This window comes from Protobothrops mucrosquamatus, unplaced genomic scaffold (genome assembly GCF_001527695.2).
Source record: "Protobothrops mucrosquamatus isolate PMUCROS unplaced genomic scaffold, P.Mucros_1.0 scaffold1325, whole genome shotgun sequence".
NCBI lineage: Eukaryota > Metazoa > Chordata > Lepidosauria > Squamata > Viperidae > Protobothrops > Protobothrops mucrosquamatus.
Genome location: NW_015387525.1, coordinates 274,076 through 301,848, shown reverse-complemented (window position 1 = coordinate 301,848; position 27,773 = coordinate 274,076). Strand labels below are relative to the sequence as shown.

General features: G+C 44.1%; 1 protein-coding gene across 1 annotated transcript in view; it reads right to left on the bottom strand.

The window, feature by feature from the left end:
- The window catches only part of UBASH3B (ubiquitin associated and SH3 domain containing B), an 80,525-nt gene that overhangs the window by 26,774 nt on the left and 25,978 nt on the right, over positions 1–27,773 (bottom strand). The window contains exon 2 of the mRNA XM_015821406.1: positions 25,893–26,025. Coding sequence (XP_015676892.1) covers positions 25,893–26,025 — 133 coding nt within the window. The remainder of the gene's footprint in view (positions 1–25,892; positions 26,026–27,773) is intronic.

Here is a 27,773-nt window from a genome sequence, read left to right as displayed (position 1 = left end):
AGCCAGGGAATCAGAATCAGCATCAGAGCTGGAAGGGGCCTTGGAGGTCTTCTAGTCCAACCCTCTGCTCACGCAGGAGACTCTATATCATTTCAGACAAGTGATTGTCCAATCTCTTCTTTAAAAAAACCTCCAGTGATGGAGCATCCACAGTTTCTGAAGGCAAGCTGTCCCACTGGTTAATTGTCCTCACTGTTAGGACTTTTCTCCTTAATTCCAGGTTGCTTCTCTCCTTGATCAGTTTCCACCCATTGTTTCTTCTCTTGCCTTTGGGTGCTTTGCAAAATAAACTGACCCCCTCCTCCTTGTGGCAGCCTCTCAAATACTGGAATAATGCTATCATGTCCCCCCTAGTCCTTCTTTTCTCTAGACTGGCCATTCCCAAATCCTGCAACCGTTCTTCATATGTTTTAGTCTACAGGCCTTTAATTATCTTAGTTGCTCTTCTCTGCCCTTTTCCCCTCAAAGTCTCCACATCTTTTTTGTAATGTGGTGACCAAAACTGGGTGCGGTATTCCAGATGTGGCCTTACTGAGGCTTTATAAAGCGGGACCAATACTTCACGTGATTTTGATTCTATGCCGAGGTCCTGCCCTCTCTTCCCCCCCCCGCGCTCCCCCCATTGCAAAATGCAAAGTGTTACAGTCCACGTGGCTTCCATGTGCTTCTTTGCCCGGGATTGCAAGGCGGCAACACCACAACATCCAAGGTCCCGAGAGAAGCTCTGCCGCAATGAATGCCTCCATTTATCACCATCCCCCCCCAGCCGGCATTTTTTTTTCTGAGGACATGAAAGCAGAGCCAAGGAGCGGAATGTAGGGGACCTCCTTCCTCTCCCGCCCCCCTCAATAAACCAGAAACATGGCAACAGGGAGGGGAGGGGGCCAATGAGAGGCAGATGAGTTGGAGAGGTTCAAATGAGCTTCAAGAGAAACCATCTGGAGTCCCAGCCTTAGGAAAGGAAATGCTTGTCCTGTTGATTTGAGTGAAATAAATTTCTTCTGCAAGATCAAGAGGAGATAGGACATCTTTCCTCCCCCGTGAAAGGGACGCCCCCCCCACCAGTCACCAGATTGACAGGGAATTACAGGTAGTTCTGGACATAACAGTCACAATGGAGCCCAATAGTTCCATTGCTCGGCAAGGGACTTGTTCAGTGAGTTGTGTCTCATTTTACGACCTTTTTTGCCACCGTTGTTAAGGGAATCACTGCAGTTGTTGTGTGAATCGGGCTTCCCCCATTGAAGTTGCATGTTGGAAACCAGCTGGGAAAAAATGACAAACAGTGATTGCAGGATCCCGGGACGGTGCGACCGTCATAAATATGAACCAGTTGCCAAGCATCTCAGTTTTGATCACGTGACCACGGCGGTTGTAAGCGGGCAAACCGGTCATCAACCATTTTTTCCCCAGTGCTGTTGTAACTCTGAGCAGTCATTAAAAGAATGGTTGTAAGCCGAGGACTACCTGTACAGAGAGCCCTCGACTTACAATCGTTCATTTAGTGACGGTTCAAAGTTACAACGGCACTGAAAACAGGGACTTAAGACCATTTTTCACACTTACGACCCTTTGTGGCATCTCCACGCTCACGTGATTTACATTCGGATGCCTCACCTGTCTCATATATACGACGGTTGCCATGTCCCTGGGGGTCACGTGATCCCCTTTGGCGGCCTTCTGACAAGCAAAGTCAATGGGGGAAGCACAACCGTGTTACTCTCTTCACAACTGCAGGGATTCCCTGAACAACTGCGGCAGGAAAAGTCACAAAACGGGACAAAAGTGATACTTAACAAATGTATCACTTAGCAATATAAATTCAGGGGTTCCATTGTGGTCGTAAGCCGAGGACTAGCTGTATATAGGAAATTCAGTACGGGGTCAGACAGATTAGAAGAACAAAACCACCCTGGAGATTTGCAGAATTCATTACTTGGGCCGAAGGTGCAGCGTTTGGACCCAACAGGTTGGCTTCCAAGGTCGTTGATCAACCTGTTGTTGAGACTATTTTTAACCAGTTTAGCAAATGTATATGCCAGTTACTGGGGAATATTTATAAAAATATACTCAGATGGGTGCCGTTTCAGATCCACCAGGTCTCCCTCATACATGTTACTGAAAAGATGAAGCTGGGTAAGAAGAGAGAGAGAAAAAGGAAGTGTTGGGCCTCATGAGGAAGTATCCAGTTCCAAGAAACAAGGAAGGAAGACGATTGTACATCACAGTCCCAAATTAAGAACGTGCTTTCTTCCCATTCGTTCAGGAAGCTTTCGGCTATTTTAAGACTCTTGTGCTGATTTTCCTCCAAAGGCCTGTTTAGCTTCTTTGACTTTCTTTGACTTTAGTCTTCCAACAGTTCCAAAGCAGCAAAACAGAGACTATGGGAATGGTAGTCTGACTTTTCTGGGGTACTCCAGATCACGGAAGGCTAAAACAACTCCATTCATTTGACCAGCAGACCAATGTTCCAGAAATGCCAGTCTAATTGGGCTGCTTGCAGCAAAGGAGTCATGGGTTGACGTTGATATGATAGTCAAGCAAACTCATGCCAACCTTAGCAAGAAACCTGTTGGAGGTCTTCAGCCACATTTCAAGGCAACGTGCTATCTGGGGGTGGGTGGGGGCACAAGGCAAGTCATGTGATGCACACAATTCATTTCTCCACCACCCATATTTAACATCTGCCGTTTGAAATAACTACAGACAATGCTCAACCTATGACTGCAACTGAGCCCAGAATTACGTTCATAAGTTGCAGAAGGGGACAATTTGCCACAGCCAACTCACTGTGGCCAACTGGGGTTAAGTTTGTCCAGTCATTAAGCAGGTCAACCTATGACTGTACCCGGTTTTACAATTTTGTTTTTGCAGCAGTTTAGCAAGTGTGGGGGTCATTAAATGTAGTGTTCGTTAAGATAACCCATTGTACTCAATGAATTTTCTTTGCTAGAAACCAGAAATAAACACCAGTTTCTGATAATAATTTGTTTTTTTGCAAATCAGGGTCATTTGACTGCAGGAGACTGCAAACGGCTATAAATGTAGGCCGGTTGCCAAGAAAATGCTGGCTGGGGAATTCTGGGAGTTGAAGTCCACAAGTCTTAAAGTTGCCAAGGTTGAGCACCCCTGCTTTAGAACAAAGGGGGGGGAACTATGTTGTGATAAGACTAGTATCAAGCCGGGATCTCATTCTGAGCTTCTTCTGAACCATGGAGAGAGGCTGGTGGAGAAATGTAGAACTTGGGCATAGCTCCATTTCTGGAAGTTTCACAAAACCACAATCGTGTCTTCGCAGCCTGTCTTCACATTTCTATGAATTCTGTTTTTAAGGAATCTGTTTACTTGTGACATGAGCCCAGGAACCTAGCCAATTTCCTTCAGATTGGCATTTTATGGCTTTAAAAAAAAAACAAGTCTGTTCGTACTTTTTCTTAAAAAGCAAAAGAAAGGGAAATGTGACAAGCCAGGAAAAAAAAACAACCAACGATCTGGCAGATTGAGTAACAATTTGCAGAATGCAGATTAAACTGCTGTCACAGCACAGAACGCAGATTAACAGACTTCAGATTAAAAGACCAGGAGCAACTTTGAAAAACAAAACAAAACATTTTGGATTGGGCAGCCTTATTTTTCATGCAGGTTTTCCCAACCGCATGCTGAGTTAGGTGACCATGGAACTGAAGCAGGAACACCAACCTATTCGCAATTCATAGCAACACCAGTGATGGGACAGTTGTGAGACATGGATTTTTGCACAAACTCAATCCTTAGCTACATAAAATGCATAAGAGAAATGTAAGGAAGAGACTGATGATGTTAACTATAACTAGCCGGGTAATGAGCCATCTGCAAGAAAACAATCAAGCTCAGAGAACATCAAGAACCCAACGGAATTGCTATAAATTTTGGATTCTGTCTTAAATTTGGCATGAAGCGGTGGAATGGGAGGAGGGAAAAAAAAAGATCCCCATTCAGGAGACACTCCACCTTGTCACTTTAACAAGATTAACAAGCATCTCAGCAACAATCCCATCTATTCTTTAGACCATATTAAATCTGTTTAGGGCACACAGATGCTAAAAGGGAAGCATTTGAGATGTTAACCCCAGCTAATTGCTCTCAAAATGGCCTAACTGGCGATTGTAGCCTGGTGGACGTCTATCTTAGTATGTTCCATTCAGCACTGCCATATTCTCAAGGATGAACTTTAAAATCTGACTTCCAGTTAGAACTGCTACTCATTTTTGGAGAAGTATAAGCTTTTTTTTTTTTAAAGGTATCTTCTCAAGGGTTGACTTCAGCATCATGGATTATCTCCTTGTTCATTAATTCAGCCAGGCAAAAATGAAAGTAAGGACATCAGAAGAGTCCCGAGGATGGATCAGTCAAAGGTCCACTTAGCTCAAAATTGGCTGCCACCAAATGTGATGGATGCAAAATTTGGGCCATGGAATTTATTTCCTTCGATACAGAACTGTAAACAACACACAATATGAGGGAGGTTGGGTTGCCAAGGAGCAATTAGTTGTAAATACCACCCAGTGTGATTCCATGGCTGAGGATGACTTGATCTTGAGACTCAGTAGCTCCTATCTACCCGCTATTTGTGGATTTGATTAGCTTAAAGTGATGAAGGAGTCCAGCTTTTCCCTATATATCTAATGGCCAAATAAGACTTTATCAACAGAACATTTTTAGCTCAGGATTGAACTGTGGGGTGCTTGGTGATGTGTGAGTTTGGTTGTTTTCTTGCAGATGTTTCATTACCCAACTAGGTAACATCATCAATGCATCAATAAAGAATTCTATCTTCCCAAATGTTCTGTATTTGTGAAAAATGAAAAGTAAATGGTAGAAATAGAAGTGGCTAGCCAAAAGAGTTTGCATCAACTCTTTATATTAAAGAATATAAAGACTTCGTATTCTTTATAAACAATTCATCTGAAACGCCATATGCCCGATCTTCTTTTCCATCGCTTTAAGTGCTACCATTAAAAGAAAGTGGAATATGAATGAACTAATTGCATCTCCACCGCTATTACCCTCCCCAAATAACTACCAAGCAGGATTTCAGAGGAGAGACTCCAGCATGTCATGGCTATTAACTCAATTTAAAAAAAAAAAAAAAAAGCTTCCTCAACGATGTGGATGAAGTTTGAAAACCACTGCAAGGGAAAGCAATAACATTCTCATTAAAGAGACTGCAGGAAGGAAATGGCTTAGGAGCCAAGTCTCAAGAGAAAAACAAATCTTTTCCAGAACTCACCCTTTTCATTTTACAGACTTGGGGGAAGGGGAAAGAAGAGAAGAGACACCATTCCCTGTGCTGCCAGGAACGAAGACTTTTCAGACACTGGTACCTGCAAAAAAGCCGCAGGCCCATTCCCACAAGGCGCGAAGAATGTCTGCGTGCCCCTTCTTGAAAGCTTCAAACGGTGGGAAGGGGTGTAGAAGAGGCAGGGAGTTACAATCCTTCACAGCAGAAGTTGGAAGGAGAAACACCGAAGCAACAGTCGGTCCGCCTCCCCCACACAGCTGGAAATAACTCAGATTAAACAATTTAGCCCGATTCACTGATATTGCAATTAAGAAGCGAAGGGACTGAAAAGCAGAAGCAGGCAGAGCTCCAAATTTTGGGAAGGCTGGTCTTCGCTTTTCCGTGGCTTTTGAGTCAAGGCCATCAAGTGGTGTCGCCTTCTGGGGTAGCTTTTGTCCATCTACGGGCGAGACGCATTACCTTCAGAATAATATGACACGTGAGAGCAGGGAAATCGGAAAAGGAGGCCAACAAATTAGGCATCCGGAAGTTTCTATTTGATTTTAGGATCCTGCAGAGAAAGACGATGCTTTGATGCCAACAAATTAGGCATCCGGGGGTTTCTCTTTGATTTTAGGATCTTGTAGAGAAGGGGTCTTCAAATTTGGCCCTTTTATGACTTGTGGACTTCAACTCCCAGAGTTCCTCAGCTAGGCACAGTGTGCCTGGCTGAGGAATTCTGGGAGTTGACATCCACAAGTCATAAAAGGGCCAAGTTTGAAGACCCCTGTTGTATGCAAAAGACGATGGTTTAGTAGCCTACATTAAAGGCAGAAGGTTAAGCTTCAGTTCCATACTTTAGGACAGTATGGCCGTGGCCCACTACCGGACCGTGGCCTATTGGCCACTGGGCTGCGTGAGTAGCTGGCTAGTGTGTTCGTGTGTGTGTGCACACTCACCCCCTACTTGTGCTAGTGCTAGCTGCGCTGCTAGCATCACATGGGCGTTGGCATCCCAACCAGTTTTGCGCGGCCCCATTCGCATAAGGGCACCTCTCCCTCCCTTTCCCTCCGGGCCACCAACTGAGAAAGGTTGGGGACCTCTGCTTTAGGAGACGCTCCGTATGTCCAAGAGAAACCCATTTATGGTGGCCCAAATAATATGGGGAGCCCTGGTTTCCAGCAATTTGGGAATAATTGCGAAAATGCTCTGATTTGGTGGGAATTAGATGCAACTTAGAAAAACTCTGCTCCAAAAGACAGTTCAAACGACAAATGACAAATGTTTTGGTTATTGGATCTTTGATGAATTGTTTATAAAGAATGTTTGACAGCAAACTCTTTTGGATAGCCATTTTTATTTCTACCATTTAGTTGGAGTAAATGGTTCTTTAAAAAGGGCAGAAAATACAGAAAGTTTGGGAAGATAGAATTCTTATTTGTGCACTGATGATGTTATGTAGTTGGGTGATGAAATGTCTGCAAGTAAACAAGCAAGCTCAGAGAGCACTAAGGATTCTTCATTTCAACCCTGAGCTACAAATATTCTTTTGATAGAATTCTTACTTGGCCATTAGCTGTAGGGAAAGCTGGACTCATTCATCACTTTAAACTGCAATTTGATTAACCATGGTTTGTTGGAATGGCACTGACCACAGTCATTGCAATAAAGTCAAAACCAAATAAATCAACTTATGACTGTCTCAGATGTGAATCCCTTTTCTGTGGATGGGTATATGTAATTTGATTTATACAAAAGGTCCTTCTGTGATGGGACTTGGTGCAGCTTATTTTGTGTGTGTGTGTGTGTTTTAAGATTGATAGGGCTGCCCATCTTGTGGAACATATCTCTGGGGGCTAACAACAATAATAAAATCACAAATAAGAAAAACAAAAATCAAGAAAAGCCTAGTCCATCAATACAACAAACATCTAGAAGGACCAGGTGTCTAGTCCATCAATACAACAAACATCTAGAAGGACCAAGTGCCTACTCCATCAATATTACAAAACTCTAGAAGGACCAAGTGCCTACTCCATCAACTGCATCCATTCACCTATGCAACCCTGGGCTTCAATCCAAGCACAATGCCTGGGAGAAACAGCAGCTCGTTACCATTTTTCAGAAGATTAAGAGGATTTCAAGAGAAAGATATTCCACATGGCAAATTCTATGGCTTATAAACCATGGTTTATGGCTTAGTGCAATGTGTAACTGCAAACCACGATCAACAACACCTTAGCATCATGCGCAAAGCCAACCCATGGGCCATTATCGAGCCTCTGCTGTACGCGTATGCATGTGTCTGTACAATAACAGGAATTATGAGGCATAAAACTGCCTCGCAATCCTTGTTACGGTCCCCACCGAGGTCTTCCTTCTGCTCCAGGGACGCAGCCACACGCCCAGTGCAAGCCTTTCCTGCGGTAGCCAAAGCCATCGGAGAAAATTGTTGTCCCCGTCTGTTAACAGGAATTGCATTCTCAGCCAAGGCAGCCCAATCTTTTAAAGACCATTTTCCCTCGCCGATAAACAAACAGCACAGAAGGACTAATTATAGCCTCTTTTCCTTCAGGCTGGCAATTACCAATGACACAAAATAACCTCCACTCACAAGCAGCGGCTGCTGGAGCTTATTATCAAAAGGCTCGGAGAGGTGCGTTGTTGTTTTTTTTTCTTTTTTCATTACCGCATCAGCCAAAAATACATTAAAAAAATAAATAAATCTCCAAACCAAGGCTTGGCCCTTCCAATAATTGCCAATCATCCCTTCTGCAAGATGAAACAAATGTGGATTTGCAGGCTTTGGGCGAAATTACGCTCTTTCCCACATGCAATGCTAGATTCCATAACTCGGAGATCTTTAGGTGGGCTTCTGTGGCACGGATGTGTCCCCCCCCCAGATCCCAGGATTGGGGTTTTTTTTTAAGTTTTTGAGTTTAATAAAAAATGAATTTGAGGATTTGGTGGGCATTCTGCAGTGCTCTCCTAAGGGCCATGTTATCCGATATCCTGGAATAAAAGTAGTAGCTGGCTGGGAATTCTGGGAGTTGAAGTCCACAAGTTTTAAAGTTTGCCACGGTTGGGCACTCCTGGTCAAGGCCGTTCCTATAAGAACTGGTCCTCTCTCCCCACTCCAAAGCAAAGTGGAAGTCATTTAATTGCCATTCCCCATCTTGCCTTTGCTACAATTTGTATATTTTCTTTCTTTTCTTCTTTCTCTTCCTCTTTGCCTCCCACATTGCTTGCACAGCCCTGGGCTTATCTGCATAGTCAATTAACTACACGGCAAAGCCGCATATCGATGCCAAATCTGAATAATTTGCATCGGAAATGGAACTAATCTGGGCACGCCCGGAAAAATTACCTCAATCAAATGAGTCTTAAACTCTAAAAGAGGCCCAGGTGTTAAGGTAAACTCTCAGGTGAAGAGTCTACTTCTTGCCGTGCAAGATTCCATCAGAGCAAGAGGCGTTACCAAGATTTATCTGCAGCATTAAACATTGTAAATGAGAATACAATGGAGATGCTCAACTAGATCTTGGCTAATTTCATAAAAGCTTAGCAGGGTTCTATTTAGGCTGGAGGCTAGTGGGAAACCTCCAGGCTAGAAACTTGAGTAGAAAGTTGAAAAAAAACATCTAAGAAGAAGACAATTAACTTTTCGAAGCTGATTACTCCAAAACCTCAACTCCTCTAATGAAGTTATCTGGAGTCCACTTTGATCTGAAAAAGCCTTTACTTTGACAAAGATGGAGATAACAGCCCCAGAGTTGACTCAACTTTCACCATCATATCTGCATCCGTAGCACCTAACCTATTTATATCACATCTGCTAACAATCATTGAAAACCACCTGGAGCAAATGTCCTTGGTCCTTCTCTTCATTTATGAGTCACCTTTGGTCACTTGTCTAATGTCTCTTCATAAAGTTCCTAGGGAAACTAAGCATGGACCATCCAAAAGTGATTTTTGGAACCACTCCTTCCATCCTTATCAGTCACTTTCATCCTTATCAATATTAAGAGAAATCAAACACCGAGGGCAGGACAAGAAGCAACGGATGGAAACTAATCAAGGAGAGAAGCAACCTGACAGTTAGAACAATTAACCAGTGGAACTCCTTGCCTCCAGAAGTTGTGAATGCTCCGACACTGGAGGTTTTAAAGAAGAGACTGGACAGCCATTTGTCTGAAATGGTATAGAGTTTCCTGCCTGAGCAGGGGGTTGGACTAGATGACTTCCAAGGTCCCTTCCAACTCTGTTATTCTATTCTATTCTAAACCAGGAACCCAAGACTCATTCTGAGGAACAGAGCAGTGGCTGCAGATTTTCCTAAATGGCAGTTCTGAACTCAACGAACCTCTATGAAACCATAAGCAGAACTGCAGCAATGAAAAGCAAAATTGTATCCGAAAATCAAAACAAAACAGAATTGCCCTTCTAATTGTCAAAGCTGGCATTTGCCCATTAAAATTCTCCGCTCCATTGATACATTGCAGTAAAGAATGGTTGGCTGAACCATTCTTTTTTCCCCCTTTCCTGTTCTATTTTAGCTTGTGTTAATTTGTACTTTGTTTTTAAAACTTTCCATAAAATATTATTAAAAGAAAAAAAGATGCCAGACAAGGGCAATTGGAGCGTTCTGTATTCTCCTGATAGATATTAAATAAAACGTAAACCATCAAAAAACAGTTTCCCTGCAGTTTGATTTATTTCAGAAAGTATATTCACCAAGGATATTCCAAAACAGAAATATTCAAGACAATGGATTGTTGGTAATAACTATGGGAGGAGAAATGGATGCTGAATCAACATTTTTTTAAAAAAAAACCCACAATGGTCAGCAACAAGCTGGTTTTTTTGCACAAATGACCTTTAGTAAAATTTTGCTTTTCATTACCGACAGAACTTTAGAGTTACTATCACAGTTTCCACTTGCCAAGTACAAGAAGCTAAATTTGGACCTCTGGAGATAAATTCATTAATTCATTTTCCTCTCCCCTGGTTGCAATAGAACAGCTTGTTCCTGCAGGTCTTCTTATCCAGAAAGACACCCAGTTCTACAAGATCTGGAGATAATCAATGAAAAGTGTCTGAATGATCCCCCCAAGGGCCACAGCTTTATATCATTGGCATATATTAATTATGGCTGGGTTTGTAGTGTGATGCAAGTTTAGGAATATATATCAGATAGGAATAGAGGTCTGCAGATAATCAGGGTATCTCGTATTTAACACAGAGCTCTTTGAACTAAATTCCATGGTAAGATTTGGGAGGCTGCATGGAGCACTATTGGAAGAAAGGCTGTGCATTTGTGGAACATCAGCGGCTAAAGACAATGGACAGATCCTTTTTGACTGCAAACTGTACACTGCAGGAAAAGCTTTTGATTTAGATTCTTATTTAAAGACTAACGAAACAAAATACTGGGGCCATGCAGGAGACACTGTCTTACTTTTGCAGGGAACAAACCTGCATATTAATAGTAAACCACACTCTTAATTTCAAAGGGTGTTTCAAAGAGGATAGAATATTTAGATCAGATTGAGATTAACTGGGGGGGATGACTTACTATGAGCATGCCCTATTGTTGTCTTTGTATCTATTTGTATACTTGTATTAATTTTGTATTTTTGATATGGTTGAATGAATAATCAATAAAGCTATTCTATTCTATTCTATTCTATTCTATTCTATTCTATTCTATATTCTATTCTATTTTCTGTTTTCTATATTCTATTCTATTCTATTCCATTCCATTCTCTATATTCTATATTCGATTCTTCTATTCCATTCCATTCCATTCATATTTAATTGATCAGAGGGCCAGATAATTGCAAAGCTTGTTTATTGGCTCACAAAATTATTGCTGATAGGCTTACAAAATTAGGCATCCTACACTATAATAAGCACTAAATTTCTCAATGGGCCAATGGAAAGAACAGAAGCTGAGAAGTCTATTTGATTTTAAACATACTTAAGCTGGGTTCAAACCAATAAGCTAAGCCTGAATGCAACTTGGTGACTTCTACGGTATGAATGGTGGCACTCTAGTTTATCAAACATCTTTGAGGCTTAGTATAATTGCTTCCAATTGTGGCTGTTTAATCAAACTATTATTTAAGTAAATTCATATGCTGTGGGAAATTGGGCATCATCTGGCTTAAATCTGTGTTCAGGCAAATTTTCTCAGAGATCTTTTTTTTTTCTGTTAACACTCTTAGAAACAAGCTCCATTTTCTCAGAACATGCTCTCCAATTTCTTTTCACAACTCACACTCATTTCCATGTGCAAACTTCTGAAATGATGCTAAGCCTGGGGCATCCATGAACAATAAAAAAAATGGCGAACAGGTTGCTAAGATGTTAATGCCACTTGTAAAGGGAGGAAGCTGAAATAAAATCATCAGAAAAATAAGAGGGGGGGGGGAATTGCTGTCCTAATTATGAGCTGCACCTTGCCTTAAATGGCCAGAGAAGTTCGCTGTTGTTGTTTTTTTGGTTGAGGAAATTAACTGAAATATTCTCCTCTTTCTCTGCCTGCAAATAGCTAGAAAATTTGCAGCAAAACCTTTGCAGGTTTAGTTTTAATGGTTCTCTGCCTCTTTAGTTTAGCTTTAGTTTTAGTGGTCCTCTGCATCTTCTCTTGCTAATGGGAGGCTCCTAATTTAATCAACCAATTTTATAGGAGGAAGAGAAGCAGCTAGACCTAATTTGTTTGCTTTAAAATCCTTTTTAAAGGCAGCAGATGGCATTAGAAATATAAGATGCGGTGGAAGCTGTTCATTTTCACTACAGCTCCAAAGGCACCCATCCTGGACTGTATATTGCTTCCTTTCCCCCATCATGTTTACTGCACAGCCTTTAAATGAAAAGGGCTCGGCGTTTTTATTTTGTATTGCCTATCATCCTTGCAACTTGGAATTCTAATGCAGGGCTGTACCAAAAGCACCGCGAGGCAAACTCACTTATCTCAATGATTTTGGTTACCTTGAAATGATCGCCTGTAGCTTGCTAGGAAGCACCTTTGGGTTTCAAGAGAAATACCAATCTAATTGCTCGGGAAATCATTTCAAAGTCCCATGCTACCTATCGTGTATTTTGCAGCACGGTGACTCAGAGGAAAAATACCGATTAAGAGATGGACAAATCTTCCCGGAAAGGGCTTAGATACACTAGTGGATGGGAAGATATTAACAAATGGAACTTGGAAGAAACACTGCAGTTAAATTTGGGATTTGCCCTCTGTAGTTTGGCAGTCTCCAAACTGAGATACCTGGAAGTTGCATCAATTCCGAAACCTGATGTGTGAACCTGTAATCTGGTACACACCCACTGAAGGATAATTTCATAAGGTTTGTTTGCTATTGTACCTCTGCCGTGGTGGTTTGTGAACCATAATTTATGGTTTGAAATGTGAGGTGAGCTAATTGTGACCAAGTCAACCAGATGGGATTAAACAATAACTTGAGAGAAGTTAACTAGCTACTGTGCATGGCCCTTAATTATGGTGAGTTTGGAATGCATTCTCTGCACCATAAAAGGGCTCTCTTGATCACAGGGCTTGTCAATATGACTGACAGGAGGTTGCAGATTTTCAGGATAAACCTAAGGAGCAATGGCTCTTAGCAAAAGGCCTGGTCCACAAAGGTAGGACACTCAACTTTCTAGCCAACCTTGGCTGACCTAAAAAAGCTGAACAGGATCAGATTTGGTTGATCTAAGGATGGGGGCTCTGAGGACATCCCAGGACTTTAAGGGTATGCTAGGAAGTTGAGAAATAGTCTTCAGGAAGGAAAGGGTGAACTATCTCTATATGCTGTAGTCCTTGGCTTACAGCCACTCATTTAGTGACCATTCAAAGAGCAGCCCTGAAAAAAGTGACATGGCCGTTTTTCACACTTATGACTGTCGCGGCCTCCCCACGGTCACGTGATCAACATTCAGACGCTTGGCAACTGGTTCATATTTATGACAGTTGCAGGGTCTTGAAATCCTGTCATCCCCTTTTGTGACTTTCTGAGAAGCAAAGTCCACGGGGAGCCAGATTCACTTAACAACTGTGTTGCTAATTTAACAACTAGTGATTCACTTAACAACTGTGTCCAGAAAGGTCATAAAATGGGGCAAAACTCACTTAGCAATAGCAATAGCACTTAGATTTACATATCGCTTCACAGTGCTTTACAGCCCTCTCTAAGCGGTTTACAGAGTCAGCCTCTTGCCCCCAATAATCTGAGTCTTCATTTTTCCATCCTCAGAAGGATGGATGGCTGAGTCAACCTTGAGCTGGTCAGGATCGAACTGCTGGCTATAGGCAGAGTTAGCCTGCAATACCACATTCTAACCACTGCGCACTATGGGAGGAAAGGAAGGAAGGAAGGATAGCAATAGCACTTAGACTTATATACCACTTCACACTACTTTACAACCCTCTCCAAGTGGTTTACAGAGTCAGAATAAATTGCCCCCAACAATCCAGGTCCTCATTTTACTGACCTCAGAAGGCTGGAAGGCTGAATCAACCTTGAGATGGTCAGGATCGAACTGATGGCAGTCGGCAGAGTTAGCCTGCAATGCTGCATTCTAACCACTGGGAAGGAAGGAAGGAAGGAAGGAAGGAAGGAAGGAAGGATAGCAATCGCGCTTAGACTTATATACCACTTCACAGCCCTCTCCAAGTGGTTTACAGAGTCAGCCTCTTGCCCCCAACAATCCGGGTCCTCATTTTACCGACCTCGGAAGGCTGGAAGGCTGACTCAACTTTGAGCCGGTCAGGATCGAACTGCCGAACTGCAGGCAGTTGGCAGGCAACAGAAGCAGCCCGCAGTACTGCATTCTAACCACTACGCCACCACGGCTCATCACCCCTGCCTTGCTTAGCCATAGAAATTTGGGGCTCAATTGTGGTTGTAAGTTGTCATGAGGTCAACAAGAACTGAGTTTGACGCAAAAGAGATTTTACTTCACTCATAAAGCGCCAGCCACAAAGGCCTCCAAGATGCAAAGAGAGTCTTGCAACCAGCTCTTTTCTCTCATTCTTAGCTCCGCCCTCAGTTCTTCATGGGGAAACTATCCAATTTGCCCGGCCCCTCCAGGCTGCCATTTGATTACCATCCTGGTTTGAAATGCTCTTTAATATGCCAGATATTCTGGGATATGCGCCTTTCACCCTGTCATCTGTGGTTTGGAAGACGGAGAGGAGATGGCTCCAAGCTGCCCAACATTGTAAGGCAAAGGGGGGGGGCTGTAAAAACCCACTGCCAGCCTTCCCCCCCTTTTAATGGCGACCTGTATTACAAATCACCACTGATTGCTCCCCTACAGGGATGTGCGCATTGCCCTCTGTAAATCACCACACTTCTCTTGCCTTCTTGGTGCCCAGGTGGTGCATTTCAGTTTCATTCAGCTCTGCCAACGTTTGCTGAAAACTCCGTAATGTCCCCCTTTTAAGAAAAAATGAAAATGAAAGGCTGAAGAATCGAGGCTGAAATTTTATATGTGGTGCTTCTGTCGAGGAAGTGTCAACGGGAATGGTTTCTGAGCAGCTTTTCAGGAGAGCAAGGTAGCCACTGAATTCTTTTGGATTCATAAAATATTCCGTATTTGTTCATTCACGAAACTGTGAACAAGCCACGGCTTAGCCTGGGGATTTCCCAGTTCCATCAGGCTGAGAGTCATGTCAGGCTTTGTTCAAATGTTAAGAGGGCCTCCTCCTCCTCCTCCTCCTCCTCCTCCTCCCTCCCCTCGCAAAAATCTAGACTGCTCAGTAGAATTTTTTAGTCTCTCCCTGCTTCCATCTACTAGCCATCTGGATTGTGGCAGTGCAGATATGTTAGATAAGAGTCAGGGGAGTTAAACCTCTTAAAATTCCCCTAATTGTATCTACCAAGGATTAAGCTGAAGTGTTGTGGGAATCGGAAAAGGGATAACGGTAAGTAGGCCATACGTGCTGTCCCGTATGAACCCCAAGCTCAGCACCATGGGTGGGTGTGGCCACAGACTCCAGCAGACTTGATGTTGTGAACTGAAGGGCTGTTTGTAGTTTGACTCTCTGTGTCGCAGGTAAAGAATCGCAAAGCGACAACTCTCCTCTGGGTTCTCTCTCCTGGCTGGAAGGAATGAACAGAAACCCTCAAATAGACTCGGAGACATTTAGCCAAGCTTCTTGGGAGACTAAATGTCACACTCAGGGAAGGTCAATAAAAAGCAAACCACTAACCACCGTCACAGAGGAAATCAGCCTGCAACTGTCAGCAAACCAAATCCTGTGTGAAAAGCAACTTGGGAAAGCCACAAGCCAGGCACACTTTGTGCACCAAAGCTACACAACAAACCAGGGAGGGACTTGGCCTGAAAATGCATTCAAATTGCCTGTTTATCAGAACACAGGGTGTGCTCCTTTGCCAAACCGAGGACACACACAGACCTTGTTCAGCTCAAGCTCCTTGGGCAATGCTTAACTTTTAGACTTTTCTTACAGTTCAGTCCCTCCTCTCATTCAGGAGCTTAAGGCAGGCCGGCAGCACTTCCTCCTGCAACTTTTTCTCCAACCCAAACATCCTGTGAGATAAGTTGGGCCTGGCAGAAAACCAGGGACCGATGTCCTTGCTGCGTTTTGAGGATAGAGGTGAATATGCCCCCCTCCCCCAGTTAGAGTCCGGCATTTAATCCTTTTGCCACCCTGGTTCTCCATCTTGTTAGAGATTTGCAGCAACCTGGATAGAGGCCACATGCATCCATTTGTGCACTGCAAAGGCCAATACTTTCTATAGGGCATAAAGGGAGCTGGTTTGGTGTGGGGGTTAAAGCACCAGGCTAGGAACCAGGAGACGGTGAGTTCCAGTCCTGTCTTAGCCATGAAAGCCGGCTGGGTGACTTTTGGACAATCACCAGGAGACAGTGAGTTCTAGTCGTATCTTAGCCATGAAAGCTGGCTGGACGGTGAGTTCTAGTCCTGTCTTAGGCATTGAGTCAACCAGATGGCTTTGGGCCAATCACTAGGAGACGGTGAGTTCTAGCCCCACCTTAGGCATGAAAGTCAGCAGAGTAATTTTGGATCAGTCCCTCTCTCAGCCCAACTCACCTCATAGGGTTGTCATTGTGGGGAAAATAGGAGGAGGAAGGAATATTAGTTGTGTATTTATAGAAAGAATAAAGACTGGGTCTAAAGAAATAAATAAAGCAAACACAGGAAAACCCCCACACAGAAGCTTTTCTAAAGGTGATGCAGTCCAGATATTTGTTTCCCACAACAGCTATGCAATATCCTCCTGTAAAGGTCATTTGTAGAACATGTCGCAAGCCTCTTCGTGATTCTAATCCTGACATGCACAACAAGCTGGGCCACTTTGCAGGTGAGCAGCACTTCCTGGTAACTCCAGAGCCTAGAAACCTCCACGGGAGCACAGCCGAATTGTAAAAACATCTAGGTTGATATAGCCCAGGTAGTTTTCCTTGAGGCTTCTGTATCTACTCATAAAACATTTACAAAATATGAGCCATTTTCTGCCTGGCAAGCAGCATCAATTGCAACACTCTAAAACTGGCCTACAATTGTATCTCCTCTTCTCTCTCTCTCCCCCACCCCCAATTCTGAAGAGTCCTTATCTAGCTTCATCAATTTCCCCCCTCCCTTCAGGGCTGATTCAATTCAGGGCTACCAGACTGTACAGTCATAATGGAAAGGTCTCGCTGCTACATGCACAGGAACTGAACGTGTCAAGTATTCCAGCTTGTGGTCAAACAATTGTTTGATCTTTGGATCATACCAAACTTTTAGCCCAAGGGGAAGGAAGTACCACCACTCACGAGGTTTGCCATCAAGTTTAAAGAAAGGGAAAGAAGAAAGAGGAAAAAGAAACAAGACCGAAAAGAGAAGGAACATAATAACAACTAACAAAGCAGAATTCAATATGGCAACATCAAACAGATTCAATATGAACAGTACTACCATATTCCTCTAATGTAATGATGCCAAATTGTCAGGTGCAAATCACGGGGAATACTGGTTGATTTCAAAGTACAGAAGAGTTTATTACTGCCACCTGTACACAAGATTCTAGTCAAGCAGTGGTCAAAGCTAAATTGGTTCTAGATAAGGGTCAACAAATGTACAGGGTGCTATACTTGGAACTCTTGTGGCAACGCAAGGATTCCAAACTTGTAGCACGTTTAACTCCACCTCCCAACAATAACCCAATAAATAATAAATAAAATAGCACACACAAAAAATATGCACCGATAAATAAATGATCAACATGGGTCAAGATGGTAAATGAAAAAGTAATGGCACAAAGTCAGAGGGGGTTGCTTTCTCTTTGGGGCAGTGTGGCACCGAGATGTCCTTGTACACCTACCCCCACTCCCTAAAACACGTATGTAAGAGCAAGGCTGACTCAGCTAAAGGAGAAAATACTTCCAAGCACAATGCAGAAGTGATGGTCGCAAATTATCAGTATTTGCACAAGGCTTAAGTATGTTCAAAGCCCGTTTTGCCTCTTACCCAGCAAACTAGGTCAGCAATATTATCCCAAGTTTGCAGATGGGAAAATTAAAGTGTAGACAAAGTGATGTGATTAAGGGCCAAACTAGATTAACTTGCTACATCTGGATCTTATTTTTTTTTCACTCCAAGGAACTTAAGGTTGAGCAGCTGTCTGGTACAGCTGTTCTGTCAGGGGAAAAAGATTGATTGTCAAGAGAGGTGAAGCTAAGTCTCCCCAAGATTATAGGGGAAAGGGCTTTGCTTAAAGGTTGGGGCCCAGATAAGTTATCCTAAGCCAAAGTTTACTTCTCCTTGCTCCAGACCTTAAAGTCAAACCTGGGAATAAGCTCGTGATCTATTCTTATTATTTGAAGAGTGAAACAGCAAATATGATGAAATAGTTTGGAAGTGTGGATGAAGAGGTATAAACAAGATTCTGCACCTTGTAAGAGCACTATAGGAAGTCCTTGTTCAGTGATCACAATTAAGACTGACAATTCTTGTCATTAAGCAAAACAGTCGCTAAAGGAAGCTACAACTGTGATTATCCTTACTTCAGTTTTCCTTTACTCCGAAGTTCATAAATGCAGGGATTGGTTGTAAAATTACTTTTTCATCACCGTCATAAGGCAAGTGGGTCACCAAAGGAGACAGTTGCTAAATGAGGACTACCTAACCATGCATTATTATTTTTTTCTCTGCAAACTTAGATGGCCATCTATCTTAAACAAAGAATGCTGGGCAAGTGGACAAGATGTAAGAACAAAAACAAACTTCTAAAGACAAGATAAAAGAAAAGATAAAAGGTAGTAAGTAAAAACAAATCAGCTCCTCAGTCAACCTAGAGCAGGGGTAGGCAACCTTGGCTCTTGGCCATGCTGGCTCAGGAATTCTGGGAGTTAAAGTCCACGAGTCATAAAAGAGCCAAGGTTGCCTACCCCTGACCTAGAGCAATACCAACTAACTACTACTAACATCCTAGCCTCCAAAATCTGAGCAAGAAACTGTTTTCGAAGGCCATGTGAAGGGTTCAAAAACTTGCTCTTATTTAAGTGCACGCAGGAATGCAACACCCTAGTGTAGATTTTATTAGTTCCCTGTCGAGTCAGGCTTTCCTCAAGTGTAGCTTCTGTGCACGAGGAAGAATTTCTACCCAGTTGCAGACAGCTAACAGAAATAGAAAAGCAAAACGTTTCTGCTGTGAAATAAAGAGAAAAAGAGCACTGTCCCTTGAATATTTATCACAAACTACTCCGAAGACCCAACATTTGAGCTATCGTCTGTCTTATAGTTTATACAGCATAGCACAGAAGGCCATGTAGAAGATTTCATTCTGCTGATTTTCTAAATTCAAGGCCCTTCTTTCTTTAAATGCAGCATTTCAAATTCCGCCTGTGGTTTACATAAGCCTTGGGAAGTTTTTTTTCCTAAACAAAAGTTCTCTTGTCTTTTTATCTGATCCTTGCAAAACCACCCCAGTCTCCTAGAAGAATACCTGATAAACATTATGTTTGCTCTTTCCTTAGTCACCCTGTTCGGTCCTTCTGTTCCAAACATTCCCAGCATTTTTTTTTAAATTGCAAAAGAAATAGCATCCCGCTGGGAAACAGGTTTCCCACAATGCAGAAGTTTGTCAACCATGGAAATGTGTGGTCCCAACAACTCAGAGGTGTGCCAGCATTTTTATTCTCACAAATGTTTGTGAAAATTAAAAGAGAGTCAGTTTGGAATAGTAGTGAAGGTGCTGGCCCCGAAACTGGGAGATTGTGAGTTCTAGTCCCACCTTTGGCGTGAAAGCCAGCTGGGTGACTCTGGGGCCAATCACCAGGAGACTGTGAATTCTAGTCCTGCCTTAAGCATTAAAGCTGGGTGACTTGGGGCCAATCACCAGGAGACTGGGAGTTCCAGTCCAGTCTTAGGCAGGAAAGCCAACTGGGTGGTCTTGGGACAATTATTCTCTTTCAGCTCAGCCCACCTCACAGGGTTGTTTTTGTGGGGAAAACAGGTGGAGGCAGGGGTGTTAGGTATGTTTGCCGCCTTGTATTATTTATAAAGGTGGGATAAAAACCCAATCAATCAATAAAACATTTGGCACTGCAGAAGGCATCTTTGTATGTCCTCCATATGTTAATGAGGAAAATCAGTCCTCAAAAACCCAGTAAGTTTTAAAGTTCTTCATGAGAATCTTAATCCACCCTTAATTCCAAGCGTCTTCATTCATTGGCTGAAACAGCTCCACTTTCTTCAACTTTGAACCCCACCATCAATATCCAGTTCTTGGACTAAAAACACCTTGGTTTTCTCTGGCTCTGGCAATGAGCTGTGACTTGCAAGAGCCACTGTAATTAACACTGATTTCTGTTTTAGCCAAAGAGAACATGTGGATATCACTAACATATTCTTTTTAAAAAAGGAACAAGAATCTCCCCTTCAAAAGATAAATCTCCACCATGCAATCTGCTGTTTGATGCGCCCACAACATTGACTCAAAAACCTCCCAAGAAAAGGGTCGGAGTTCACCAGCTAACCCCTGGTTGCCTAAAATTGCTGCAGCTGCAACTCAGAACATCTGGAACAATCATCAGATACAGACCAAGAACTGTAAACACAGCAACCGAACAGGAGAAAGCAACATCTGTAGCTTTATTCAGAGTCTACAAATTAAGCACAACTCAAATAAACAGATGAAGAATTATAGAGCGCGTTGAAGCCCTGCAATCAAAACCAGAATGAAGAGGAAGTCTCTCTACAAATTCAAGAAGATTCTGTGGCTAAAGAGGAGAAACCAGCCCATTTTGCCACCCGCAGCTATCTGGCCTTCAAGTGTATCCAGTGCTTTTTTTAGCTCCTGTCATAAGCTTGTCAAAGAACGATGACGTGCTCAAAGACACTTTTTGACAGGCAGTTCATTCTTTTTTAACCAACCTGTTAACCAACCCGCCCTGAAGGGCAGGGAAGTCCAACCTTGGCAACTCTGTGGACTTCAGTTCCCCGAATTCCCAAGCCAGCATGGATACTGGATGCTCCTGTTACAGTACAGGGGACAGCTTAATTTTGTATGATCTGCTTTCATCCATGTTCTCACTTAGTATAATTAATACAATCTGGCTGGAAATCTAGCAAATAGATGGCTAGATCTGGGCCAGTTCTATCATTAGGCAGGCTATGGTCGCTGCCTCTGTTGGTGAAGGCCCTCAGTTCTAAAGGTCATATCACATCTCCTGACTCATGCTTCCTATAAGTGCCTGTTGACCTTCAGATAAACAAGACGGATAAGTGTCTATGAAAATTCTCAGTCATGCAGGTTCATGGTTGTCCCAAAGATGCTTTTTCAACAGGCAACTGGACTTCCTTGTTTTTCTCTGAAGATGTTTCACTTCTCATCCAAGAAGCTTCTTCAGCTCTGGCCTCTGGACAGAGCTGAAGAAGCTTCTTGGATAAGAAGCAAAACATCTTCAAAAAAACCCCAAGAAAGTCCAGTTGTTTCGTGAAAACACATCTTTGGGACAAGATGGATAAGACCCGTTGCAAGAGCAATGAGGCACCATTGGAAGACCTGCTGAAGGGTCACATGAGTTGAAACCACACGAGAGATTTCCATGTATGTGGTTGACTTGATGGCATATAATCAGATCTTGTACTTTATCACCAGTTTTAAAGGAACTAAAGGTCAGGGCTGCCAGGTGGACCTAGAGGCCCTCATCCTGTATGAGGAATGAATTGTTAGGCCAAACTGGTTGTCATCTCATGACGAGAAGTCACCAACCATCTCCACCACAAGACAAGGCCTAATTATTCCTGTATCAAGTAGCTGTTTTTGAAGAAGAGTCTTAATCCAGTTAATATCTGAGCAGCTTCCAGCTGCTGGAAGCAACCCATCCTGAAGCTATTTTGGAAAATTGCTAGATTTCATTTTGGAGGGTGAGATGGACAATATGCAGCACAGTTCATTTTCTATTAATAAATGTCTCGCCTCATTAGTTTAGCAGAACATTCTCAGCATACTAATTATTCCTCAACATAACCTCATTCTCTCTTGTCTTACTTTAAAGGCATTTATATTTTAGGATGTAGAACTAGTCCCAAAGCTGAACTTAACATTCACGCTTTATCACCTTCAATGATGTATTTTGCAACGGAGTTACACCTGTATGGTTGTGAGTTTGTTTGCTTGAAGTCCCTATCAAATGATGGCTCCATTGTTGCGACAGTTAAAAACGTGACATTGCTACATGGAACACATAACAAGCTAATCCAACTTTTCCAACTTGAAGAGGTCCCAGATAAGTTGGGCTCCAATTTCCATAACTGAGCTAGCCAGGCTTTGAAGTCTGATAACCTGAAGGAAAACAGGTGTGGAAGGTAAATCTAATTTGTGTAAGGTAAACCCCCTCCAAGTCATTTGTAAAGGCAGATGGTCCTCGAATTACAGTATCACACTCAGCAACCTTTCAAAGTTACAATACAGCCACACTTCGGCACTCGACTGCTTCAAAACTCATTGAATTTGGTATTTGACGCATTTTGAAATAGAAATGTTGTCCCGGCACTCATCTTTCTCCTGGTAGTCAATGCATAAGGAAGAACTTGCTGACATCAGCGGCCTTGTGACCTACAGAGAGCCCTCGACTTACAATAGAACCTTTAGTGACCATTCCAAGTTACAACGGCTCTGAAAAATGTGACTTATGATCATTTTTCACACTTACGACCATTGCAGCGTCCCCCACGGTCACGCGATCAAAATTTGGACTCTTGGCAACTGACTCATATTTATGACCGATGCAGTGTCTCGAGGTCACGTGATACCCTTTTTGTGACCTTCTGACATGCAAAGGCCACGGGGAAGCCGGAATCACTTAACAACCGAGTTACTAACTTATCAACTTACAGTGATTCACTTAACAACCGGGGCAAGAAAGGTCGTAAAATGGGGCAAAACTTACTTAACCAATGTCTTGCTTAACAACAGCAATGTTGGGTTCCATTGCAGTCGTTAAGTCCAGGACTACCTGTATTTCTTCCAGCCGAAATCGCTGGTCACATGATAAGTTACATGGCTTTCTCGGTACCTGTCAATTTTAGTATTCGTCGCATCTTCCGGAACGAATTACGGATGAGTACCGAGGTAGCTTTGTACCACTTACAACCACTTCTTCTCCTTATAAGCATTGCAGCATCTCCAATCACGTGATCAAAATTCAGGAGCTTGACAATTAATGTGCGTTTACAATGGTTGCCCTGCCTCAGGATCATGCAATCCCCAATTGCAACATTCCCAGGGTGCTTCTGACAAGCCAAGTCAATGCGGGAAGCTGGATTTGCTTAATCACGTGATTCACTTAACAACCGTCGCAAAGATGGCCGTGAAATCAGGCACAACTCATTTAAGAACCACCTTGCTTAGCGATGGAAATTCTGCCCCCCCCCCCCCATGGTGCTTGTAATTTCAAAGACTATCTGTATTCCTTTATGGTGTTTGATTGCTGGTATCTTTCAAGGCATCAAAATAGGTCAATGGAAAAACGAACATCAAAACATCACACCAGTGGGTGGAGGGAGAGAATACAGTGAGTTTCAGGCTAAGGCAGCCAAGTGCACAGATATGTAAAGTATTTTATTGTGCTTTTTCATGTGATTGGCTTCTAAACAACGGATGAGAATGGCGAGGAATCTTGAATATTCTCCAAGGTCCTGGCCAGCCTCTTCTTAAAATCTGGAGGATGTGCAGCGTTCATTGATACAAATTCTACTATTAAGCCAAGCAAGTGAGTTGGTAGTTTAAAAATTACCCTGGGTATAATATGCCAAAGTTAGTGAGTATACTAGATTGTGACAGATCAACTGCAGAAGATAAAAAGCAAAATAAAATCCACTTGTTTGCCAACCTTTTCCTAGCTTAATTTCATTTGAAACTGAAAAGCAAAGAATACTTCTGTTGACCCAAATAAAATTTCAGATCATCATCATCATCAACCAAAATCTATATTACAGTAAGAGTATTGCCCAAGACGGTCAAATCATCAAAAACCACCAAAATATGGGGGGGAAACCCCCCCAAAAGCTTTTGAAATTTCCAAATATTCATCAGAGAGCATAAAAATGGAAGGAGCTGATCACCAGCAAACTGGATGAAACATAGAAGCAAACAACCTACTTTCATTTTTATCTGTTTCTTTTTCCCCCCGATTGCATTAGAACTCTTGATTTTGAGATGATGATTCTGCAGACTTTAATATGACCAATGCATATCTTCAGCTTCCTTTTTCTTTCCCCACTTTTTAGACCCCTTGCCTAATGAAGCAATCTTGGCACCTTGAAAGCTTAATCAGTTCCATTAATTAATGGAACGGCTTGCCTCCAGAAGTTGTGGGTGTTCCATCACTGGAGGTTTTTAAGAAGAGATTGGACAGACATTTGTCTGGGATGGTATAGGGTCTCCTACTTGAACGGGGTTGGACTAGAAGACCTCCAAGGTCCCTTCCAATTCTGTTATTCTGCTAAAGAGAAGGAGTAGGGGTGACATGATAGCAGTGCTCCAATATCTCAGGGGCTGCCCCAAAGAAGAGGATGTCAGTCTATTTCCCAAAGCAACTGAAGGCAGGACAAGAAACAACGGTTGGAAACTAATCAAGGAGAGAAGCAACCTGGAACTAAGGAGAAACTTCCTGACAGTGAGAACAATTAACCAGTGGAACAGAAGTTGCCTCCAAAAGTTGTGGGTGCTCCATCACTGGAAATTTTTAAAAAGAGACTGGATAGCGTTTTTAACAAGAGATCAGAATTGAATCTCTTCATATGAAATTAATCCAATATTAACTGAAACGGAGGGGATGGCCTTGTTCTGGACCCTATCGCTTTTAGTTCTAGCACCTGCACTAGTTAATAACCACGTGCCTTAAATGGCACCTGGCCCAGATAGATTAAGTGGGTGATGTTTGCTGGATAAAAAAAGTTAATGATGCCAAAGGTTATTCCTTCCGAAAGGTATTTTAGAACTGCATAACCGGTTTTTCCCTTTCTAATTGACAGGCTTCCCCTGACAACTGGCAGGCTAATATATCATTCCTGGGCTGACCTACCTGTAGCTAGAGGGAGGGAAGGAAGGAGAAGAGCCTGCATGAAAAAACACAGGTTTGCCAAGCAAAAATGCCCATCAGGGCCAACTGAGAACGCCTCAAGCCCGAAATCCTGGAAGCCAGTTTTCCAAAGTCTGCTGCCCTTCAGATGTGCCAGGACTACATTTCCCAGAATGCCTCGACAGCCTGGCCAACCACCCTGCTGCTTCTGGCAGGCTGGGAAGTCGAGTTCCAACACAGCTGGAGGGCAACCGGCTGGAAAAGCTGGCGTAGCAGGCGAGGGCCCAGCGAAGGGGAGGAGAGGAATCAATTCCCTGGCAGAGGAAATGCTTCTCCCGTCTCTCCTGCCCAAGAGAGAAGCTCGCAATTCCTCCAAGTAGAGGCGACGGAGCCAGACAAGCGCTCGCCTGTCCAGGAGCCCAGGATGCGCTCGGGGTCCTGGACTACAACCCCCATCACTCCCAGCCGCGGGGATAGGGGGTGGTGGTGATAGAAAGCGCCCAGCTTCGATTTCAGCTGCGGACTCAGCCCTGCCTCTTATGGGCCGCTCGGGGCTGCGGCGTGGAGGGGAGAAGGAGACAAGGGAGCGCAACGACCAGGCAGGAGGAGCCGTCGGCTGATGCGAGGACAGCGCGGGCCTCTCGCCGTCTGCTCTCCGCTCCGGCCACCCAGAAAGCAGCTTGGCCGCTGCCGGGCTGGGCGAGGCGCTGCTTGGCCTCTGCGCTGCGGTGCAAGAGAGCGCAGCCCAGCCCAGCCCAGCCCAGCCCAGCCCGCACGGCTCCCCTGGAAACTCCCCTCCTCCCCCGGCCGGCCAAGGGGATGCTCAGCCCCGCTCCGCTCCGAAGCCTCACCGCCCGGCCCAGGAGCGCAGCTTCCCTTGCTCCGCTGGCCGGACAGACAAGGCAGGAAGAGAGGATCGCCCGCCCGGCCGGGGAGAAGCAGGAGGCGGGCTGCGCGCTTTGCGCTGGCTCGGAGGCGAAGCGCGCCAGTCCAGCTCCGGGAGAGGCAATCCGCGTCCCCCCCTCCCGCCCTTCCCCCCGCCGCCTTCCCGGGCCTAACTCACGCTCGCGTCTTGGGGAAGCCCATGGAGAGCAGGATCTCCAGCGAAGAGCCGCGCTTGATGGTGCCCGGCCGGCTCTGCCGGCTCCTCCACGGGGCCACTTGGCTGTACAAGTCCNCCGGCGGGCCCGACTCCGCTACTCCAGTTCCGCCCCACCGCGCCCTCTTCCCCCCCCCCGGCTTTCCTCTGCACGCATTCAACCCCCCCCCCCCGCAATATTTCAAGAGTCAATCTTAAGACCCAGCCCGGCCGGTATACACACACGTGTTATGCAAGCACTTGGGGATCGAAGATCCTTTGATCTCCCCCAGCCCCCATTTGATGATCCGGGGCTGAGTCAAGCCTTGGGATTTGTACCAAGAGAAGAGAACATATTTGTAGCTCGGGGTTGAACTGGGTGATCTTTGGTGCTCTCCGAGCTTGGCTGTTTGCTTTCAGACGTTGCCTGCCCCATCAGATGATGTTACGGAGTTGGGTGTTGAAACCTCTGCAAGAAAACAGCCCAATTCAGAGAGCACCAGGGACTCCCCTTGGGATTTGTTCCTAGACTTCATCAACCCTCACTTGTCCCACCCTGCTTTGCCCCCTACGTGCTCCAAACAAGTGTGTGTGTGTGTGTGTGGGGGGGGAAATATCAGATGTCGCCTTATTCACACAACACAGAAAACCCACGAATTTAAGAATGAAATTTGATCTGTGATGATTGAATCTACGCAGTTTTCTGGGCACTGCTGTGCTACAGAGCTGGTTTGTCCTGGTCTTCTTTTCTGGGACGAGTCTGTACCTAATTTAGTTCACAGCTCTAGAATTCCCAGATGATCCCCATCCAAACACGAACTAGAATTGTGTCCTCTCCACTCCTGCTCTCCTGAGGTGGATCACAAGTTAGCCAATCGCAGTTGGGTCCAGTAGACTGCGCTAAAGCCAACCCACATGGGAAGATTGTACCCTTCCAATCCAGGAGCTGGTCCAGTGACCTCTGCATAAGAGGGTAAACACAACTAACTCAACTTGTCAAGCCAGGCCCAAGATACTTTGCTCAGGGAGGCCAAGGGCAAGGTGGCACCATCTCTCTTCCAGCTCTGGAAGGTCACCTGAACATTCCTTCAAAGTTGAAAAGGGATTACAGAAGGCAAGAGCTGAAGAATTTGACCAAACTGTTGAAAAAGGCCCCTTTCCACCTTGGGATGGATGAGTAGTGGGAAGCAAATCCTTCCTTTTTTTCAACAACCCAGACAAAGTCGTCGTGGCCTGGGAAATGTCATAGAAACCATTCTGTTTGTGGTACCCATGGAAGAAGGTCTTGGACTCAAGAATCTTCAGAGTCTGAAGAGGGTGACCTAGAATTCTGATTTCAGAATTTTTTTAGGGATACCTTTTTGGTGTGAGCTACGGGATTTTGGAAAACGGGATGAGTGCCACATTGATTTTTCAAACTGTTAATTTATTTGAATGTTAAGCCTGGGATCTGAGCATGATTTTATTGTTCTAATATGATTTCGTTTGGTGGGGTCAGCTTCTTGGTTGTTGTTTTTTCCCCCTGTGGAGGAAGATCACAGTATTAGTATCACCTTATATTCTTATCTTTGGGTAACAGTTCAGTATCATCCCCCTTTAGAACCTAACCCGGAGGGCCCGGGACAGGGGTTATTCCTCTGTCCTTGTACTTTTGGACCTCTCAGCGGCTTTTGATACTGTGGACCATGGTATCATGCTGCGGCGTCTCGGTGAGTTAGGAGTGGGAGGCACTGTTATGCAGTGGTTCTCCTCCTTCCTCGCCGACCGTACGCAGTCGGTATTGGCAGGGGGACAGAGGTCGACTCCTAGGCCCCTAACTTGTGGGGTGCCTCAGGGGTCGGTCCTCTCGCCCCTATTGTTCAATAT